This window comes from Electrophorus electricus, chromosome 11 (genome assembly GCF_041902795.1).
Source record: "Electrophorus electricus isolate QZ-2024a chromosome 11, ASM4190279v1, whole genome shotgun sequence".
Classification (NCBI taxonomy): Eukaryota; Metazoa; Chordata; class Actinopteri; order Gymnotiformes; family Gymnotidae; genus Electrophorus; species Electrophorus electricus.
The window spans coordinates 21,231,887-21,254,135 of record NC_137507.1 but is presented as its reverse complement, the minus strand read 5'-3'; the positions used below and the strand labels follow the sequence as shown (position 1 = coordinate 21,254,135).

At 40.0% G+C, this 22,249-nt stretch overlaps 1 protein-coding gene across 1 annotated transcript; it reads right to left on the bottom strand.

Annotated features, from left to right (window-relative positions):
* Nucleotides 1-7,003: 7,003 nt before the first annotated feature.
* On the bottom strand, nucleotides 7,004-21,978 carry LOC113587319 (armadillo repeat-containing protein 1-like). Its single transcript, XM_027025931.2, has 6 exons — nucleotides 21,297-21,978; nucleotides 21,088-21,179; nucleotides 20,763-20,970; nucleotides 19,839-19,955; nucleotides 9,397-9,471; nucleotides 7,004-7,900 (listed from the first exon to the last, which is right to left on the bottom strand). Exons 1-6 carry the CDS (start codon nucleotides 21,456-21,458, stop codon nucleotides 7,703-7,705), a joined length of 852 nt encoding a protein of 283 aa, XP_026881732.2. The 5' UTR covers nucleotides 21,459-21,978; the 3' UTR covers nucleotides 7,004-7,702.
* Nucleotides 21,979-22,249: the final 271 nt, after the last annotated feature.

The following is a 22,249-nucleotide window of genomic DNA, read 5'->3' as shown; positions in this document are numbered from 1 at the left end:
CACCATTAATGTATTTTGTTTTGCATATGGTAGTACGAGATGTATTATTAAAGATACACATATTTATTTCAGTTTCACAAAGAAAAAGAGAAAAACTGGAAGTAAAGAAAACTAAACTTTACTTCAGCACTTGTCTTCATTCAAGCCTTCCGGATCTCTCTGTTTAGCTGTTTGTCGTTTCGTTCCAGCACGCACAGAGGGGACAAAAAATATAACTGCTATAAAAATTAAGTCATAATTATTAACATCGGAGGCTAAAAAAGGTAAACTTTACTGTCCTGTCCCAACAGAAGCACATGCCAACAGCAGTGATAAAAATACTGGAAATAGGCATCAAAGAAGGTTGTATAATTTCACCATTGGCAAATACCATGGCAATGGAAGTAATAATAAAAAATGAGTTTTGGAGTAGGTTTTTGGTACAGTTTAATGTAAACTCTGAACTATGCATTGTCAAATCTGAATGTAATTGTGCAAAACTTGGTAAAATTAGTAGATAATGTTCACTCAACTCGTTTCAGAAAAGCTTTTTGATTGGTGTCATGTGGCTATGGCTTGATGGTCTGACAGGTTTAACAGTGCTGAAAATATATGTAAAAATTTGGTCCTTTTAAAATTGTTCTTTTTTGTGAGATTTTATTTTGTTTTAAAAATGAGAATAAGTTCAAGTCATTTGAAACACACTGTCTGCTGTTTCTAACAATGAATTTTTAATTTATTTTTTTATTTCTATGTTTGGATTTTAAAATGATGTCTTCCCCCATAACTCCAGTTATCTTTATACCTTTGGACCTGCCCCAGTGGTCACGGCTCTCGCTTCACCCCTTGGGCTTCCTGTGTCCTCTATGGCAACTTCATCAGCTTTTTCAGCTCTTTGTTCTGCCTGTGTCTTGTGGCTTCTCCGTCAGCCTCCCTGCCTCTAATGTCTCGTGTTATGCCTGCGCCCTTGTGTTTTCTGTACCTGTGCCTGGCTTAGTTTTGTTGTGTCTCCTCTTCCTCCCTCACAAACTTTTTGTTGTCCTTGCGTTTTGTCTGTTCTTTGTTCTCTTCCTGTGTCTGCTACTGTTGTCGCCCCAGTTCTGTTTCCTTGTATTGCTTATTGTTTGTTACAAACTGGTTACTCACTGCCCTTGCCCCATGGGTATGGCCCAATTTTTGGATACTGTTTATGGACTTTATGGACTGTTTATGAAATAAATCTCATTCTTCTCAGCATTTCATCCACCTCTCATTCACTCCATTTACGGCATTTAGCAGATGCTTTTATCCAGAGTGACTTACAAAAGTGCTTTGTCATTTACTGATAGAATATATCCAAGTACAGTAGGTTAAAATTAAACATACCAATGAACTAGAATACTGTAGAACACAGGGATGACTGCTAATACCTAGAAGTGCAAAATACATAAGGTCTATCTTAAACAATGATAAAGTGCTATAAACAATAAGTGCTAGAGTTTGTTAAACAACATAAATAGTGCCCTACAATAACTATTGAATTAGTCAGTCAATAAGGGAGCAGTGTTAGCAGTCCTTTAAATATTCTGCAAATAGATGGGTCTTCAGTGTACGTTTGAAGACTGCAAGGGACTCTGCTGTCCGGACAGCAAGTGGGAGTTCATTCCACCATCTTGGAGCCAGGACGGAAAATCAATGCTTGTCTTCCATGAGACCTGAAGCAAGGTATTTCAAGCGGAGACGTACTTGAGGTTAGAAGTACTCGAGGTATGAAGTACTCGAGGTATGGATCGGATCGGGCTTTGACCATTGACCTCATGTATGAAGGGGCTGGTTCATTTAGAAACATGAGTTGAGAATGACAACTGGTTGTCCAAAGTTACGCCCAGGCTACGGGCAGCTTCGGATGGGGATACCAGGGAGTTCTCAAAGGAAACAGTGAGGTCATGGTAAGGGTTGGGAGCACCTGGGATGAACAGAAGCTCAGTTTTACTGCGGTTGAGCTTCAAGTGGTGGGTTGTCATCCATGACGCAATGTCAGTCAAGCATGCCGAGATACGTCTGGAGACCTACAGGTCAGAGGGTGGAAAAGAAAAAAATAATTGAGTGTCATCGGCATAGCAGTGGTAGGAGAAACCATGAGAAGAGAACGAGTATACAAAGAGAAGAGAAGGGGGCCTGATATTGAGCCTTGGGGAACACCAGTGGAGAGTCTACACAGTTTGGATGTGGATCCTCTCCATGTCATCTGATAGGACCGTCCATCCAGATAGGACTGAAACCATCTCCAAGCAGAGCCAGTTACACCAAGCCTGGAAAGAACAGAGAGAAGAATGTTGTGGTGACCAGGAGTGTAATGACCAGGAGTGTCTAGTTCACTTGAATCATCACTAGACTCACAAGCCTAACAATGCAAACAAGCTAATTTTATCACGAACAATTCGTGGCAGATACAGGTCGCTAGCCAAGATAATAAAAAAACGCAGAGAAACAAAGCAAATAGACAGGGTTACGCAACCTATGGGAGTAATCAAACGGATAATCTACTTATCGAGCCAACACAAACAATAATGAATCATCATTTTCGTAATGAAAGTATGCCTACTGTCTAACAGGAGGATCAGGAGAGAAAGCCGTTGTGAACAGTGAAGTGGAGAACTAATTAGGAGTGATGAGGCTGTATCACATGTGATGGGAAAGAGTTCAGTAATTTGATTAATAAACACTAAAGCTAATATTGATACCAACTGGTAACATAGGAGGCAAATGTCGGCTCTCACGACTCGATGGTGTTCGACCCTGTCGAACCGTCTGGAGATGCATGCGTGTGTTCCATTGGATCGTCCGGAGAAGCTTCCTTGCTGTGAAATTGGCCGAGGACCCCATAACTCGCCGCGCCCCCTAGCGGGCACGCGGGCGGTCCCAAACGGGCATACAGTTCGCTGTTACTTGTGGTCGTTGGAACCCGATGACGATGAGGAGTCCAGGGTTCTTAGACCGAGGAATTGTACCTTCGGAATTGGCTCTAGTGAGAGTCATTTAGGCAGACCTTTTCCGAAATTAGAGTGGGTTATTTACCGGCAGCGTATTGGAATTCCGGTCTCAACTAATTCTGACGAATACACGCGAAAAGAAATTAGTAAGAAGATAACAAAGAAACAAAGACATCAAAATTAAAATATGGTAAACTAAGGCAACCTGGACTCGAGTATTTCTAGCTGCTTAGCGAGAGGATATTGACTTCGTCTCCGCCTAAGTTCAGTGGGGGGTTTAAGATAGAGAAATGTTTTATTTTTTTAAGGCCCTCTCGTCCTCAAATCTTTGTTACAAAGTGCATACTTTTACCATTTCATGCTGTTATGTAGTGCTGCTTATATTTTACAACAAGCGTCTCACAGACGGAATACTTTATTCAGCAAGAGATAGAACATTTGTTAATGATTTCATACTGCTTTTTGGGATTTGTCAGACAGCCTTTAGTGTTCACCAATTACTTCATTTACCAGATATGGTTAGAAATTGGGGACCAGTGGGGTTCTATTCAGCATATAGTTCTGAGTCATGTAATGGATTTTTTAGTTATTGTCACGGGCTGCTCCACACCCCACTAGTCACGTAGTTTGGCCCGCCGCGTGCAGTGGGAAGTTTTTTGTATTTGTCTTGTTTGTAGCCACGTCCTCCTTGTTAGTAAACACCTGCACATGGTTTAGTGTTGCTCGTCTATATGTATTTAAACGCTTGTTGGTGCGTGTAAGGTTGTCGGCTATTGATCATGTTAGTGTTCACGTTGCCTTTGTCAAAGTTCACCTCGTTAATGTTAGTTGTATGTGTATTCATGTTTACCATTTACGTTATTTGCCGTTGTCTTCTGTGTTTTTCAATAAATGTCTGTCTCCTTCGAGGGAGTTTGTGCGTCCTGCTCCTTGCCCTGCGGCATTCGGGACGTTAGTTATTTAATGTAAATCAAGCAATTACATTACAAATGTAAAAATTATACGTATTGCTGAAACAAAAAAAACCCAAACAAAAACAAAACAACTGGGTGAATAAATAATGGCAAATGGTCCAGAGTCTTTACTGGTGACCCACTGAAAGGTTATTGTGCTACAAAAAAAAAATGGGTTCAAACTTGAAAATAGCATTTTATATACATCTGTGCTACGACCCCATTCTGGGAAATGTGGCACTAACAGCAACAAATAAGTGCAAAACTAGGTCCATATATAGGCCAGTCTGTATATAAAGGTTGATCTGAGATGAAAAATATCTGAATATTTTCCATTTATTACAATTGAAAAATATAGTGTTTGTTGAGTGGTTATTGCAGACAAATACTGTCTTTCACACTTATGGATTTCACACATACAATGCAACATATTTGAAATTGCAAACATGACATTTGTCTCACATGTATGAAGTACAAAAATAGTTGGACCCCATTGAGAAAGTTTAGGATGTGCTGGAGAAGACTTTGCACAGTGGTCCAAATCTCCCATCATCTGGATGGGATGTAAATCTGGACTAACTGCAGCAACCCCAGATCATAGCACTGCCCCCACACGCTTGTATGGTAGGCACTAGGCATGGTGGGTGCCTCACTTCAGCTGTCTCTCTTCTTACCCTGATGCGCCCATCACTCTGGAACAGGGTAAATCTGGACTCATCAGACCACATGACCACCATGGCAATGGAAGTAATAATAAAAAATGAGTTTTGGAGTAGGTTTTTGGTACAGTTTAATGTAAACTCTGAACTATGCATTGTCAAATCTGAATGTAATTGTGCAAAACTTGGTAAAATTAGTAGATAATGTTCACTCAACTCGTTTCAGAAAAGCTTTTTGATTGGTGTCATGTGGCTATGGCTTGATGGTCTGACAGGTTTAACAGTGCTGAAAATATATGTAAAAATTTGGTCCTTTTAAAATTGTTCTTTTTTGTGAGATTTTATTTTGTTTTAAAAATGAGAATAAGTTCAAGTCATTTTAAACACACTGTCTGCTGTTAGCACTGCCCCCACACGCTTGTATGGTATGCACTAGGCATGATGGGTGCCTCACTTCAGCTGTCTCTTTTCTTACCCTGATGCGCTTATCACTCTGGAACAGGGTAAATCTGGACTCATCAGACCACATGACCACCTTTCATTGTTCCAGAGTCCAATCTTTATGCTCCCTAGCAAATTGAAGCCTTTTTTTGCTGGTTAGCCTCACTGACCAGTGGTTTTCCTAAGGCTGCACAGCTGTTTAGTTCCAATCCCTTGAGTTCCCTTCGCATTGTGCGTGTGGAAATGCTCTTACTTTCATTATTAAACATATCCCTGAGTTCTACTGTTGTTTTTCTACGATTTGATGTCACCACACGTTTAAGTGATTACCAATCACAATCATTCAAGATTTTTTTCCGACCACATTACTTCCTCAAAGATGATGTTTGCCCACTGTCCTTCCACTTTTTAATAATGCGTTGGACAGTTCTTAACCCCATTTTAGTAGTTTCAGCAATCTCCTTAGATGTTTTCTCTGCTTGATGCATGCCAAGAATTTGACCCTTCTAAAACAAATTAACATCTTTTCCATGAACACAGGATGTGTCTTTCGACGTGGTTGTTTAACAAATGAGAAGCTACTCACTGCATCAGTTAGGGTTAAATAACTTGTTGCCAGCTAAAACATAATCACCCATGCAGCAGTTATCCAATGGGAGACCTATTTGTTTAGTGGTGACTTTTTTTTTGGCTAGGCAGTGTATGTTCTTTGTTACAGGTTGTCTCGTCGTCTGTGTCGCCATCGCTGCGCCAGGTGCCTTGGCCTTATTGGTTATCCTACCTTATACCACCTCACATAAAGCCCATTTGAGGAGAATAGGCCTCAACCCACCTTCGCATACGTTAAATTGTGTCTGTTTTGTACCTTTGTTACTGAACTTTTTTAAAATTATTGTGAGTATGTGAGGACTTTGTGTTTAGTTCGGTTATGTCTGTACAGAGTATGTTGGTTGTAGGGATGTAGGGAGATGACGCCACTTATTTTGGGTAATTTTTTTTCTTTTGTTTTGGTTTAGGGAGTTGGGGCACGTTTTGTTCATTGTTCAAAGGCTAGACATATATGTGTCATCAGTATGAATTGCAGTTTTGTGTTGTGGGTTAGAAAGTGAACCTTTATACCAAACTTGATGTCGCTAGCTTTCAAGGAGCAACAAAGTCAATCTTTGTGGAAATATAGAGAGATAAAATAAAGGGCTAGCTCCATGACAGGTGAATTTACACATTTTTGCATTGTACTGTCTATATTGTACTGAGAATCGTTTTATATCATTATGGTATTTTGGGTATAAACCTAGGAACAAGGTCAATCCTTGACCATTTCAGAAAAATGCTTTTCATACTAAACTGTAAAAACCTCAATCTGCTAAGTGTTAATGTACCAAAAAGGTCTATACACGTCTAGTCTTATAGTTTAATACCAACTGTAAATTGTAATTGATTACAGTTAAGCATTTTAAGCTGAATTTTCACATTATTGTAATCTTATAAATGTTAGTTGATTTACAGTATTAAGTATTTTTTTTTGCATTCTTTAGTATATAAAAGAGCAAACTGTATGTTTGCAATAATCACTGTAATTATAAATTATCTTCATATCAGAAAACTGTAATAGCTGTAAAATTATAGCAAATGTCTCAGTTTAGTACTGTATATTTACAGGACTTTACTAGCAATGAAAATTGCCAATAGCTTCCTGTATAATTTAGAGTAAATTTTTTATAGTACAAGTTTAGAGTACATTTATCTTAGTAATGTATGCTGTATGACTAAGAGCCTTCTCTACTGACAAATCTTTTGAGATTTTACTTAGTGAAATTATATTAAAGTTCAGTGAACACAAATAAGTTAATTGTATAAATAAGACAGAAGTAGTACACAAAAAAGCCAGGTGTATATTTGCTTTTAAGCAAACAGGTGTTATGCTTCAGTAGAGGAAGAGAAATTTAATATCTAAATCTAATAAGAAGGACAGATAAAATTCAGAAATCAGAGTAAGAACTGGTTTTCTTAAAATATTAATCAAATCACCAAAGGGACAGTTATTACAGGTACAGAGCAACAACAAAATTGGCAAGTTTGGCAGTAAGTGGTGTGTACTGCAGTTAGTATAGTACCTGGCAACAGAGATTGTGTATGTTTATGTTTATAGACAAGGACCCTCATTTATAAAAAAAAAAACAACTGTTACTAAATTTAAATAAAGTTCTGGATGACACCTGAATTTTCATAACTGTGAAGTTGTCATAGCAATGTTTTGGTTTAACCTAATCCTTTTTACAAGGGAAAACATCATTGCTTCAACAAGATATGTTTCACATGGAACACACTGTAAATATCACAATGATAGTGATATTTTTGATCCATTCTCCTCTAGCTGGTGACAATATGACTGATATTATGTAGCACTAGGGTGATTCCATGTAGAAACAGATCTGATGATCATACTTTGTGATCATTACAATAAAATTTGTTAGGACACACAACACAACAAAAAGAACAAACATGTGGATCTTTCTTACAGAAATAAATTTTGGTTCTACATTATGAGAAAATCATGTCAGAAGATTTAATAACTGAGGCCATATGCGTGTGTGTGTGTATTCCTCTCAATATCTGAATGCTCAGGACAGAAGGGGTCACCATAGGAATGTTCTGGCTAAAAAGGAGACATTCTGGGAATGTTCAGGACAGTAAATGATCACCAGTAGAATGATCTGGAAATAAAGTTAGCTGCAGAGGCAAGCCAGCCACTGCCTTCACTGGCAGACCCAACCCGGCTCAGAACTTTCTCCTTCTCAACACTTGGACTGTCATCTTCCGACAGGTACTCTGGCAGGTTCATACAAACTGCCAAACTCTCTTCGCCTTCCTGTTCCTCTTGAAATGGAATCAGAACCTGCACACATGCATTTACAAAAACATAGTTTAAGTTATTAGCTTGGCCAATGGTGTCAACAGTTTATTTTTCACATCAGCTCAGGGATTTGTTACTTGTGAGTTTTGTCCTCAGCTGGCATCTGGACAGATTTTTCTATAGCTGCATTTTTTACATCTACTCTAGATATGGCATATGGCATGATACCAGTTTTACTGTACTGATATCTTGAATTTGAATGTCACCCGATATCAATACCAATATTTCATTAAAAACACTGTGTCATTTTGCAATCCCCCTTATAACAGTGAACACGTGTTTATATTGTTATCTGTCACTTGTCTTGTTTTGTTTAGTCCACACCTCCCTCAGGTGGTATGTGTTAGACATCAGTTGCCACACCACCTGGGGGTTATTATGTGATTATGTTTAGCCTTAATTAAGCCCTGTTCAGTTTTATGACCGTTGTCCATCATTGTTATATTATGTGGCTCCTTTTGTTCTAGTGCATTATTATGTTCAGTTTTGTTTCCGTTCGTTTTCATTAAACTCTGCAGTTGGAAACCTGTGCATGTTTTATCTGCATGTTCTGTCTCTGACACGCTGTGGCACAGTATTTCAGTTGGGTGAAATTTAAGATTGCTGGGCTTTTTTGCTTTGTGTAATATACTATATTTTTAAAGATATCATGCATGCATATAACAGATAAATATAAAGTTATAAAAAGCAGAAAAACCTTGATTAAAAAACTAAAGCATTTAATTTTTTTCTGCCACTGCTATACAAAATCTCTTAGTGAGAGGATATTGCCTTGGTCATCACCTGCTCGGTTCCCAGCACACACACAGACACTCACTCACTCACTCACACTCTCTCTCTCTCTCTCTCTCTCATTCAAATTTTCCAGTTCACCTTAAAACTCAGCAGGAGTCTTTCCTCTTTTTTAAGCAGTTTGAATACACTAAAGTAGAGTAATTAACTTTATGAATTTACAGAATGAGAGCACTTTTTCTGTTGACCGGCTCTGTCAGGTTTCTGCTGCTCTTTCTCCATTACCGAATCTGAACTTCTTTTAATTCACAGCCAAACAAGAAACAATGTAGTTTGCTCTTTGAAAGAGCAGATTAATAAATAAATCACTGTTTATTGCAACTCCATTGTAGTGAACATTCCTAAAACACTATTTTGTCTCGTTAGAGAGCAGATAACCTGTTCCCAAACACTGGGTTATCAAAACTGTAGGATAGCAATGCAAGTCATCATACTTGTTTGACTGCTTGGATATTTGCATTTTGTATTGTTAAAAACTCTACAACTGTGTATAAACTGTGCTCAAACTGTTATGTGACCTTGTCAAACTAACCTGGCCGTTATCATGTGACCTGTGGGTTAAAGGTAGTTAGAGGAGTTAGAATGATAATATTTAGCGCTGAGTTAATATTCGTATTTGACTGAGGATTAGTGCTTGAGGTAGGGGTAGCGTTAGGGTAGGGTTAAAATGAGTATTAGCATCTGACCTCATCACCATTCTCCCCTTTCACCACCTGCTGAACCTTAAGCACCTTCGTGGAGGCAATTGCCCTGCCCAGAGTCTAGAGAAACAGAGGGAGAGAGAGAGAGAGAAGGAGGGAGGGAGGGAGGGAGGGAAAAAGAAAGATAATGTTTTTATTTTTAGAAGTGACTATTTGCAACTCACAGCAACAGAAGAAGAGCATAAGACCAATAACATGTTCTGCAGAATTTAGTTCTGATAGCTCAGAAATATTCACACACTCACACTTAGCACCAGATCCAGGATATAAGCAGGTCTTGCACTTTTGTGCATATATTATATTTTCTTTTTAAGTACATGACTAGATTACCGTGGTCTGCTTTTATATTACAAGGCATATAAGTTCCTCCAAAGATAATGGAACTGGAAGGCCAATTCTTTTGATTTTGCTAATCACTGAAGACATTTGTTTTTTGGACAAACACTGAATATGATATTGAATATCAGAATTTCAGCTTTTTTCATGATATTTACATGTAGAAATGTTAACTTACAACATAGTTTTGGTGGGAGGCCAGGTGTATAAAATCAAGCATCTATCCACGCCGTCTATCTTTGCAAACATTTTTGAAAGAATGGCTCATTCTAAAGGAGCTCAATGAATTAGAGCATGGTTCGTGTAATTTCTTCCCTCCTAGATATTCAATGATTGACTGTGAGTGGTATTACTGAAAACTGGAAGTGTTTAAGAACCACAGCAAACCGCAACTCAGCAATGAAGTGGCAAACCATGTAAAGTTACAATGTAGGGTTGCTGAGTGCTGAGGCATGTAGTGCGTAAAAGTCTCCCAACACTCTGCTGACTTAATAACTGTAGAGTTCCAAACCTCTTCTGGTATTAACTTCAGCCCAAAAACTGCACTGGGAGCTTCATGGCATAGGTTTCCATGGCCAAGCAGCTGCCTGCAAGCTTTACATCACCAAGCACAATGCCAAGTGGTGGATGGAATGTTGTAAAGCATGCTGCCACTGGTCTCTGGAGCAGTGGAAATGTGTTCTGTGGAGTGACGACTGGCGTGTCTCTATCTGGCAGTCTGATGGATGAGTATGCATTTGGCGAATGCCAGGAGAACATTATATGTGAGCCTGCATTGTGCCAACTGTAAAATTTGGTGGAGGAGGGATAATGCTATGGGGTTGTTTTTCATGGGTTGGCTTAGGCCCCTTAGATCCAGTGAAGGGAAATCTTAATGCTTCAGCATACCAACACATTTTGGACAATTGTATGCTTCCAACTTTGTGGTAACAGTTTCAGGAAGGTCCTTTTCTGTCCCAGCAATTGTGCCCCTGTGCACAAAGCAAGGTCCATAAAGGCATGGTTGAGTGCGTTTGGGGTAGAAGAACTTGATTAAACCACACTGAACAACTTTGGGATGAACTAGAATGGAGATTGAGAGCCAGACCCTCTCGTGTGTAACCTCACAAATGCTCTTCTGGAGGAATGGGCAAAAATTCCCACAGACACACTCCAAAATCTCGTAGAAAGCTTTTCCCCAGGAATAGAAACTGATATAGCTGCAAAGGAGAGACCAACTCCATATTAATGCCTATGGATATAGAATGGGCGACTGTGGGTGGGGGGGGGCAGTGTTTAGGTGAACCCCAGATGTAGGGGTCACTGTGTATGCTGGTGAGTTTTATAGTATTTGGTGCTGGTATAAAAAAAAAGCTAAGAACAGTACCGTGCTGCACTAAAGGCCTGCGCTGATTATATGATACTATGACTGTAAGTAGTACATGCCTTGTGAATGTTTAAAATTTACAAATGGCATGTTGAGCCCATAACCTTCTGAATCTGATATCAATGTAAAACATTGTTCTGTCAACACATGTATGTCTGTAAATTTCTGTGTGGATGTGAACTACTTTTCCTGACTTCTGTTCATTTAGGTTTTCCAACATTGTTTTGATTATTATTTTGTTTCAGACTCTAAAGATTATTTGTGAGTGAATGAATGAAAATCCTAGAACTAGTTTGAAAAGAGCAAATTTTATACTATTAACAAAATTTAACAAAACTATTCATTTTTGAAAAGCACTTATAATTTCAAAGTTGTTTGGACTCAAGTGAAACTATGTAGGAGATATACTGGATCTCCTACTATAGCTGTCTTAGAGAATGCATACATGACCATGCCAAGTTTCCAATGCTATACCTGTGAAGTGTGTACTGAAAGCTGATTGGCCGATAGCATCCGCCATTTTGGGGATATAGTATCCCTGCTGTAGGTCCTGCTCGAGACATGCATATAGATGATGTGTACCAAGTTTCACAATGGACATTCTGGGTATGTGTCACAGTTTCTTTCCTGTTATAGTGCCCCCTAATAAAGCAGGTGTGCAAAGATGGTTCACTTGCTCCATGCCTACTTGGGGTACATCACTGGAAAGTTTAGTGTCATTGCATTGGAGCGTTCATGAGTTGTAGCTGTTTATGTTCAGTTTTTGCAGTGGAATCTCTGCCCCTTGATTTGAGTAGCATGTGGAAACTACACAGTGTAGAACTCTCCAGATTTTTTTGATAATTATTACACCTCAGACTCTTGTGAATGTCAGGATACCAGATTTGTGTAGGTTTGGTGAAAATCCTAGGACTAGTCTGAGCTCAAAAATGTGTGAGATTTTGCATATTATGCAAATTATCTCAAAATCTAAGTGGGCCGAGTTTATGGGTTCTTGGGGCTTTTTTGTAGAGTGGAAGACTAGTAATAAGTGGGGAAAAATCATTTTTGTCTGTATGATAATACGGTGTAAGAGTTATGGACTGGAATGCATTTGAGTGTGCTGTAGTGCCACCTAGTGTCCAATCTGGCTGCTGTCTTGCACCTGAGTAGCAAGAGGGACTACTATCAAGTTTAACTTAAGTTAACTACCATCAAGGACCAGGTTTCATGTCTGTAGGACTTTGGTCTGCATGATTCGTTGGGAGAAAAAATAAAAACAAACAAATGAATGAATAAAATAATAATAATAATAAGAAGAAGAAGAAGAAGAAGAAGAAGAAGAAGAATCCTAACAAAAACAAAAGGGTTCCAAACACTAAGTGTTGGACCCTAATAAAAATACATTTTATACATTATAAGTGCTTTTCAGGATGCACAAGGGCAAAAGAAGCAAAAGCAAAAGAATACACACAGTAGATAAATGAGGGGCACTATCTTAATGATTAAAGTACTTGACTTGTAATTGAAAGGCTGCTGGTTCAAGCCCCACTGCCAAGATGCCACTGTTGAGCCCCTGAGGAAGACCCTTAGCCCTCAATTGCTCAAGTTCTACTCAGTCATAATTGTAAATATCTTTGGTTAAAAGTGTCAGATTAAATGTAAAAAATTCTAGATTAAACATGGTAGATGTTACAGTACTGAGTGACAGGACAAGAACACAACTATGATAAAACAACAAAGCAGTGAGACAATAGTAATAAAAATAATATACAGATCAGCAAAGATATCTGCCTTCAAAAGGTATTTGTCATGGGCAGAGATGGAGGTGAAAGAGGATAGAGTTCCATAAGTTTGGGCCTGCAATGCTAAAACCTTTATAACCATAAGTGTGTGATTTTTCAGGAGCAACAGAGAGCAAATGAGCACTGGCAGACTGGTGCAACCACAAGGGACTGTGTCTGGACAACACACCAGAGAGGTAATCAGGAGCCAGACCGTGTAAAGATTTAAAAACAAGGAGTACGATTTTATACTATATGTAATAATGAACCAGGAGCCAGTGTAGTTTTTTTTTTTTTTTTCCAATTGGGGATTATGTGTTCCCATGATCTGATGTGCGTGAGAATTCTTGCTGCTGAATTCTGCACGTATTGGAGCTTCTTAAGAAGATTAGCAGGGAGCCCAACCAGAATGGAGTTGCAGTAATCCAGTTTGGATGTAATAAAAGCATGAATTAATGTTTCAGCTACAGAATCAGGGAGTGAGAAACAAAGTCTAGTGATATTTTAAGGTGGAAGAAAGCAATTTTGGTGATATTATTAATGTGGGCCTCAAGAGAACACGTAGAGCAATGACTACCGCCCTGTCGCCCTCACATCAGTCGTGATGAAGTGCTTTGAAAAGCTAGTCAGAGACTTCATCACATCTTCACTGTCAGCCTCCATGGACCCACTGCAGTTTGCATACCGCCACAACCGCTCCACTGACGATGCGATTGCACATCTGCTCCACACTACACTGACTCACCTGGACGAAGGGAGGGGAAATTATGTTAAAATGCTATTTGTCGACTACAGTTCAGCATTTAACACTATCATTCCCTCCCTACTCACTACTAAGTTGGGAGATCTAGGACTGCATACATCCCTGTGCGACTGGATCTCCAACTTCCTAACAGACAGACCACAATCAGTACGGGTGGGCAACTGCGCCTCAACCACCCTCACCCTCAGCACTGGAGCTCCTCAGGGTTGTGTCCTAAGCCCCCTGCTCTACTCACTGTACACCTACGACTGCACAGCCGCTTCCAGCTCTAACATCATTGTCAAGTTTGCTGACGACACCGTTGTCGTGGGTCTGATCTCGGACAACGACGAGAGGGCCTACCTGGAGGAGATTAAACACCTGGAAAACTGGTGCCAGGAAAATAATCTCCTCCTAAACGTCAGTAAGACAAAGGAGCTGATCGTGGATTGCAGCAAGAAGCAGGAGCGGCACTACCAACCTGTGAGGATCAGTGGAACCACGGTGGAGAGAGTAGATAGTTTCAGGTACCTTGGTGTTCACATCTCGCAGGACCTGTCCTGGTCCCGCCATACCAGCTCCCTGGCAAAGAAGGCTCATCAGCGTCTTTACCACCTCAGACGCCTAAGGGACTTCAGACTGCCCTCCAAGGTACTGCGGAACTTCTACACCTGCACTATCGAGAGCATCCTCACGGGGAACATCACAGTCTGGTTTGGGAATAGCACCAAGCAGGACAGACATGCACTCCAAAGGGTAGTGCATTCAGCAGAGCGCATCACTCACTCGGAACTTCCTGACCTGCAGACCACCTACTACAAGCGGTGCCAAACCAAGGCCAGGAAAATTGTGAAGGACCCCACCCATCCCAACAATAGACTCTTCTCTCTGTTCAGGTCAGGGAGGCGCTTCCGCTCCCTGAAGGCCAAGACAGAGAGGCTGAAGAGGAGCTTCTTCCCACAGGCCATTCGGGCCCTGAATCAGGGAAACTGATAAACTGTGGGGACCACCACCACCACCACGTAACATGACTGTATATCTGTACATCTGTATATATAGATTTAGATTTATACTCAATTAACCTGTTACACAACAACTGTAGATATGGTATTATACAAAATGGATCTGTACATTCTGTAGATTGTGTACATATATACCCAACCATATACATTGTACATTGTGTATATAATCATAATATACATATATTGTACATACATTGTTAATATATTTTTGTACATACATAGAATATATATATTTATCTGTATATATTTTTTTTTTTCTCTATGCACCCCTGGTTCTCTTCCTCAGTTAGGACAGAGCACTCTCCACCATTTCACTGCGTGTTATACTGTGTATGACTATGTATGTGACGAATAAACCGAACTTGAACTTGAACTTGAACTAGAGTCCATGATATTACCAAGCTTATGGACCTGAATCATAGGGCAGGTGATAAAACCCAGGATAGATAGAGTGGGTTGACCAATTTTCTTGAGAGTGGAAGGAGATGCTATGAGAATGGTTTCAGATTTATTACTAATAAGTTTGAGGAAGTTTAGAGCCATGCAGTTTTTTAATGATAACCAGGCAGCTGATCACTGAGTCAGAAGGCAGTGCATCAGAGGCTTGATGCAGATGTAAACTTGACCATCTGCATAACAATGAAACCAAAGACCGTTCTGTCTGATAATATTAACAAGTGGAAGCAGGTAGATTATGAAAAGAAGGGGGCAAAGAGCTGAACCCTGGGGGACACCATGATTGAGAGAAGAAGCATCAGAAGTATTTGTAGGGCAGTGGTAGCTCAGTGGTTAAGGTACTTGACTTGTAATTGTAAGGTTGCTGGTGCAAGTTCTGCAACTGTTGGGGCCCCGAGCAAGGCCCTTACCCCTCAACTGTTCAAGTTGCACTCAGTCATAATTGTAAGTTGCTATGGATGAAGGATGAAAGCATCAGCTAAGTGCCATAAATGTAAAACCTGCAGCTGCCAGGGGTGATGAACTGTTATCTGTTGGTGAGATATGACCTAAACCAGGCTATTGCTGTGTTCTTGACACCAGTTCAGGACTCTAGTCTATGCAACAACATGTGATGACAGGCTGCATCAAATGCTGCAATAGGAGGACAAGGATATTCACTAGACCAGCATCAGCTGCCAATTTATTACCCTTACCAAAGCAGCTTCAGTGCTGTGAAGGCTCAAACCAGACTGAAACTGCTCAAAAAGGTTGATGGAGGTAATATTGTCCTTGAGTTAGGCTGACATTTCACATTCCTGTATCCTGAGGAAGGTTTGATATAGGACAGTAGTTGTGAAGATTATGGGGGTTCAAGGTCTGACTTCTTCAAGACTGGGGCAGAGGCAGCTACTTTTAAGTTGGGAGGTATGTGAGGCATGATCAAGGTGATGAGTGGGCAAAGTGAAGGCTGGAAAGCTTTAATCAGAGGGGCAGGCAGAGGGTTTAAGTACAAGTAGTTGCTTTAGAGCCAATGACGAGTCTGGTTACAAAATTCTAGCTTGGTGAAAAGAGGAAAGGTGGTTAACAACAGGAGGGCAGGACAAAGTGAGATCTAAGGGGTCAGCAGAAGTGAGAATATTTGAGTAAATGTTGCTGACCTCATTGAGCAAAGTCAAAAAATCATTAAAGAGGGCAGATGAAGGGGTTAAAGGGAAACTGCAAACAGGCTGCAGCAACTTATTAATTGTGAAATCCTAGGGCTCTAGGATTTCCACAGCAGTTGGTAATTTCAGTTGAGTGGAAGTCAGCCTTGGCCTTATGTAGGGCAGTTTTTATGGAGATCATCTGTTCCTTATAAGCATTTAGCTGACACTTTTATCTAAAGTGACTTACAATTACAACTGAGTACAACTTGAGCAGTTAAGGGCTTTGCTCAGGGACCCAACAATGGCAACTTGGCAGCAGTAGGGCTTGAACTGGCAACCTTCTGGTTACTAGTCAAGCACCTTAAGCACTGAGCTACCATTGTTCCAAATCAAGTCACTAACAATGCTGTTTCCATCCCGATCCAGGCAATTGCTCCATGCTATACCAATAAGAGTCCTTGGGCAAAACTCCTAACACATTTGCTTAGCTCTGTAACATGATTGAAATTGAAGTCACTCTTGATAAGAGTGTCTGCCAAATGCATTAAGTGTAGTAGTGTAAGCAACTGTCAGTTTAGTTTTCTTAAGGTGCTCCAGTTAATGGCCTCTTGCTTTCATTAACCAGACATAAGTTCAGAGGTAAAACACGAGGCGGGGTGATGGAAAGTCACAACACGTGTAAAAAGAGGAGCATGCTGGTTAAATGCAATTGAGACAGCATCAATGTAATGACTGAACAGGACCACAGGTGATGTGACTGTGGGATGGGAGACTGGTCGAGGGTATTCATAAAAACCTAAGGACTGATATTTCTAATATTGCTAAAGTTGACACTACAAGGAGTATCCGTCCTTGTGGAGTGGAGAGACAGGGATAAATTAAAAAGAACTGCTCCATGGTCAGAGACGTGAAAATCAGCATTGTGCACATTAGAAGGTGAGACATGAAGTCGTACACACAAGATCTAGGATATGACCCTTACTGGTCAGATAAAAGCACTGTGCATATTTATTTGAGTCAATATTAATGTTAATATCACCAAGCAGTAACATTGAAGGGGAAAATGGACAAAGTACAGGTACTGAGGTAGATTTAGGCGGGCGGTAGACCAGCAAGATCATTCTGCTATTTTCAGAGCAAGGCATTCAAAGGAAGTTGGGTGAATGGACACACTATGGACCTTATAAGTAGATTATTACAAAACTTCTAGTCCACCTCCACGACCCGTGTTACATGGCTGATTCATATACTGAAATCCATTAGGTGTGGCTTCATTCAGACCCAGATATTCACCTGTTTGTGACCAGGTTTCAGAGAGCAACATGAAGTCAATATTATGATCCAATATGACCTTGGCGATAAACGTTGCTTTATTGTTCAGAGAGCGAACATTGCAGGAGTGTTGAGTGGTCAACTGACCGCTGGGCAGTAGAGCAACGACGATTTAGGCTCTATATGTGAGGGATACATCCAGGTCAGGGAATAATATAGTTCACAGAAGGTGAAGGATGTGAGCCGTTATACAAGTATCATAGACAACGAACTATTCAGATGTTGACAGTTAAAAAACACTACAGGAGGAAGCCTGTAGTATCTGTCCTTAAGATGAAGCAGTTCAGGAGCAGTATAGGAGACTGCCACATTGAGTTGCGAAAATGCTTCAGAAACATTAATAATCCAATGAAGAACTTCACTGATAAACCCCAGGATGCACACTGCAGCAGCCATAGCTAAAACCTGACTAGTGAAGCCCAGCCACAAAGTGCTCAGAACCCTCCAGGTTGGATAAACCACATTAGCATACAGATCACAACCACGAGCAACTGTTGAAACAGGCAGTTTTGTCCACTCGACAGGACAAAACCACACACAACATGCGAGAGAGGGGGAACTTACTCAGATGAAGTAGGTTAACGCCAGTCAGGAATGTGAAAAGGGAAAGCTTGTGTTAGACTGTACCAGCATGAGTGCAATAGGTAGCAGCACAGTAAGCGACAACACACAGATGTCAAAGAATCCAGCAGTGCAGTCAAATAAAGTCGTAGTTACTGAAGTTCAACCAGTATGCCACAACACAAAAGTGAGGGTTGAATCAGCATGGACAAGAATTAGACAAGAAGAAAATGGGAAGCCAGAGCAAAGCAGCAGTCAAACTCACACAGCATACCTAGAAGCCTCATACAAGACTATATACAGTAATTATGGAGCATACTATGCATAGTTTAATATGGATCGTTACATGTGAGGATGGTGATTTGCTCATTTTGCTGTAATGCTATACTTTTCAATTTCACATTGAATTCAATTTATTGTCATTCACAATGTGCAAGCACACGTGTAAACAAAAAAGGGGGTGTCAATTTCCTGCTTTCAAAGTGTCTGTAAATATATGCAGAATTTCCCACTAAATGTTTCTTTACAAAATCCAGTTTTTGCATGGGAGGTTGCATATGCCCAATTCACACCTGTTTTATGCCATTTATAATTGAGGCCCCAGATCTTCTCTTTCTGCACACTTTATTAGAGATTAATCTATCTCATCAGTCCAGGGCAGAACTTTTTATCTCTAAATTTCTGTAAATCCAATCTGGCCTTCTGATTCTTACTGCTGATAATTTTTTTGCATCCTCTGATAAAGCCTCTGTATTTCTGCTATTGAAGTCGCCTTCAAACAATGGACTGTTATACATTTTTCCCTATCCGGTGTAGATTGTTGCTGATGTCACTGACCGTTGCTTTTATTTTTATTTTCACAGCTCTCACAACATTTGTGTCATCAACTGCTGTAACTGCTGCAACCCCAGTAGTCAAAGTCAAATTTATTTATATAGTGCTTTTTACAACAGCTGTTGTCACAATGTAGCTTTACAAATGTCCGAGTCCAAGCCCCCAGTGAGCAAGCCAAGGGCGACAGTGGTAAGTGAAAATTCCCTAGAGCATGAGGAAGAAACCTTGAGAGGAACCAAGACTCGGGGGGGGGGGCGACATCCTCCTCCGGCCAACAACAAAAGACACAGTAGCGAAGCCAAGAATAGATATTCAGATATGGGTGGGTTCAAACTGAATTTCTGAGCTATTGTCTCATATACATCTTTTGATCTCAAACCCAAATGTATTCAGTGTGTAGCAAAAACAAAAATGGGCCTTGCCATTCCAATTCTTTTGGAGGCAATTTTAAGATGAGTACCATTAGATAATCAACCTTGATCTGAAAACTTTATTATCTTTACTTGTAGGAGGTCATTTTCCATAACATAGATTTTACAGACTTTATATTGCAATGAGTGTTACTCTTGCTTTAAATTTAGGTGAACTTAATCACTACCACTTGAGTGCAGTAATTATTCAGACAGAGAAATTAGAGAACATACTGCAAACCAGGGGTCTCAACAATATCTGTTCATTGATTTGCTTTGGTGTTGAGCTAAATTCAAACACATCCTGCTCTTTAAAGGAGTATTTCTGGGTCTGTACAACCTTCACAGATTAAAATACATCTACAGTCTTTCAAGAATTCAAGTTTGGATCATTAGATGAGCAGCTCATTTTTATTTAACAAGCTCCATTTCAGAGCACAATTTCACACATCTACTCAAACATAAGAGTGGGTCTCACCTCAGCAGTAAGGTCAGACCTGATCCTGACAATGCATCTCTTCACTGCCATCTGGAAAGTGAAACTGATTACTCCTCGAATCTTCAGCAGAGCTTCCTCACAGAGAGACCTGTGCTCCTACATGCACAAAAGACATTTTAAACATTGTCATACCCTTACTGCATAATTTTAACTGCAATTTTGAAAAATGAAATACTACAAAATACAAACTCATGTTTAACGTGAATCCAAAAGTGTATCTGAAATCTAAATACACCATACAGCTTGTATATTTTAGGTTTAAGACAAACTACACTTCTGCTTTTCACGTTTGAACCTAATAACTCTGTATTGATTTCAGTGTGTCTGTGATAACTGACTAACAGGATTGATACAGTGCTAGTAACTATATGAAATATGTTAGAGACAGTCATGCAGTATCTCTGAACTGCAACAATAAAATTTATATATAGCTTATTAAAATCTTTCCTGTACCAGCATGATTAACAATTAAACTGTTATGCTGTTTTATACTCTGGAAACAAATATGCCACCTGATAATTTGTTTCAGTTCAGTTGTATAAGCATAAATATTACATCAGAACACATAGTTGGCATAACAGACAGGTTTTAGATTTCAGTCTAATTCAGTTCTGGTGTCTTCCTGCTCTATAAGTCTTCTTCAACCAGCTCCACTGCCCATGAGCAGCTTCCGTTTTTATAAACAAAGGGAGAGGAAATTGACCCAAGATATCAAGGGGAAACAGTTTTAAAAGTGATGTAATTCTGCACCTCAGTAGCCACTCATTATTAAAGCTTCAAAAGAAGGCTGGTGTCTGTATCACACTAAGATGGGTCCTTGCAAGATGGAGTTTTCTAAAATTATAATTATATAATTTTGGGGTTATGAAGATTACAGCACATCATTGAAAGAGTGTCACACACCGAATCATCGAGGCCATCAATGTGCAGTACAACAGTTTTAGCACGCTTGTTGGATGAGCCAAGGAAGAACTGGGCTTTGTGCCTGCAGGTGGGAGTCTCTCCTTCCCTCTCCATGTCCCTATCTTCCTCTCCTTTATCTGCTCCCATGCTCTTCAACAGCTCATACACCTCTGACGCCAACATCCGCATCTCCCCTGGTGTTGTTGTCCTGAAAACCACAGAGGAAATCTCACAATCTTACAGCTTTGGCCAAAAAGATCACTATGTGTGTGTGTTCACAAGAGCTGCTTCTATATAAGGTACTCTATATAAACATGATACTTACTTCTCAGATACATTCTGTAGACTTAGCAGCATCCCAAACTCTTCCCTCATCTTCTCTCTGCTAGCACGACATTCAGCCAGATACCGCAGAGCCTATACACACATATTCGCACAATATACATCTATAGTAGGTAAGGTCACATAAATCGAGGGGTTGTCTCCCGGAATCCCGTCTCCTGACGTGTGAATTTGTGAAATTGTCTCACTCACCTGCAGAGCGGAATAGACCACCTGTGGGTTGGAGTGGTCCAGGAACAGAATGAGGCCAGGCAGACAGCCCTGGTCCTCCGCTATCGCCCGCCGGTTCAGCGGGTCTGCCGCCAGCTCCCTCAGCTGGTTTACCACGGCTAAAGCATCTGGTTCCACGCTCATAATCCCTTGTCCGGTAGCTAACTAACCCATATAAACCATACGATGGAGCAGTCTACGAACTCGCTACCAATTAGCTACAAACGATTCAGAATCGGTTGCGGATGACAGGTTAGTGAAATTGCATGTGTATTTAATCGAATTAAAAACCGCAAGCTACAATTATTTAAAAAATTAAGAAAACTCCACCCCTGGCAGTCAGTTTGAATAATGATTACTATTAATTAAAGGTGTAGGCTAGCATCTTGTAACGGCTTTTACTATTTTATAACACGCACTCCACTACACGTCCATTTGTGTATAGAAGAATGACACAAAACCACCTTGAGCATAACACCCCATTTACCAATACAACACTCAAAATACCACTAAAATGCATTCAGGACACACAACGTCGGATGTAACATAATATTAGGGAACTTTCTTTTTTAAATTATAATGGATTTTCCTTAAGTGACACCGCAAAATATCTTAATGAAATAATCGCTGCCGCTAGTAAATCTCAGTATCTTCTCTGTGTAAAGGCTGTGGTCCCCATCTCGCCGTTTCGTATGATTGGACGAGATCTATCGGTACAAGCCAATCAATGCTAACTTTAAATTTATTCCAATAAATGTGTTCAAGCCCATCCTATTGCACCGATTATTTGCAATAGTGTAATTAATTGCACAAAAAAAAACTACGCACGATATTTTTTCAGGTAGGCAACTTTTCGGTATTGTACTGATATGGTTTTTAGCTGACTTTGATGATGAAAGGATCTATAAAAAGGTTTCATTTCTTAAACGTATTCC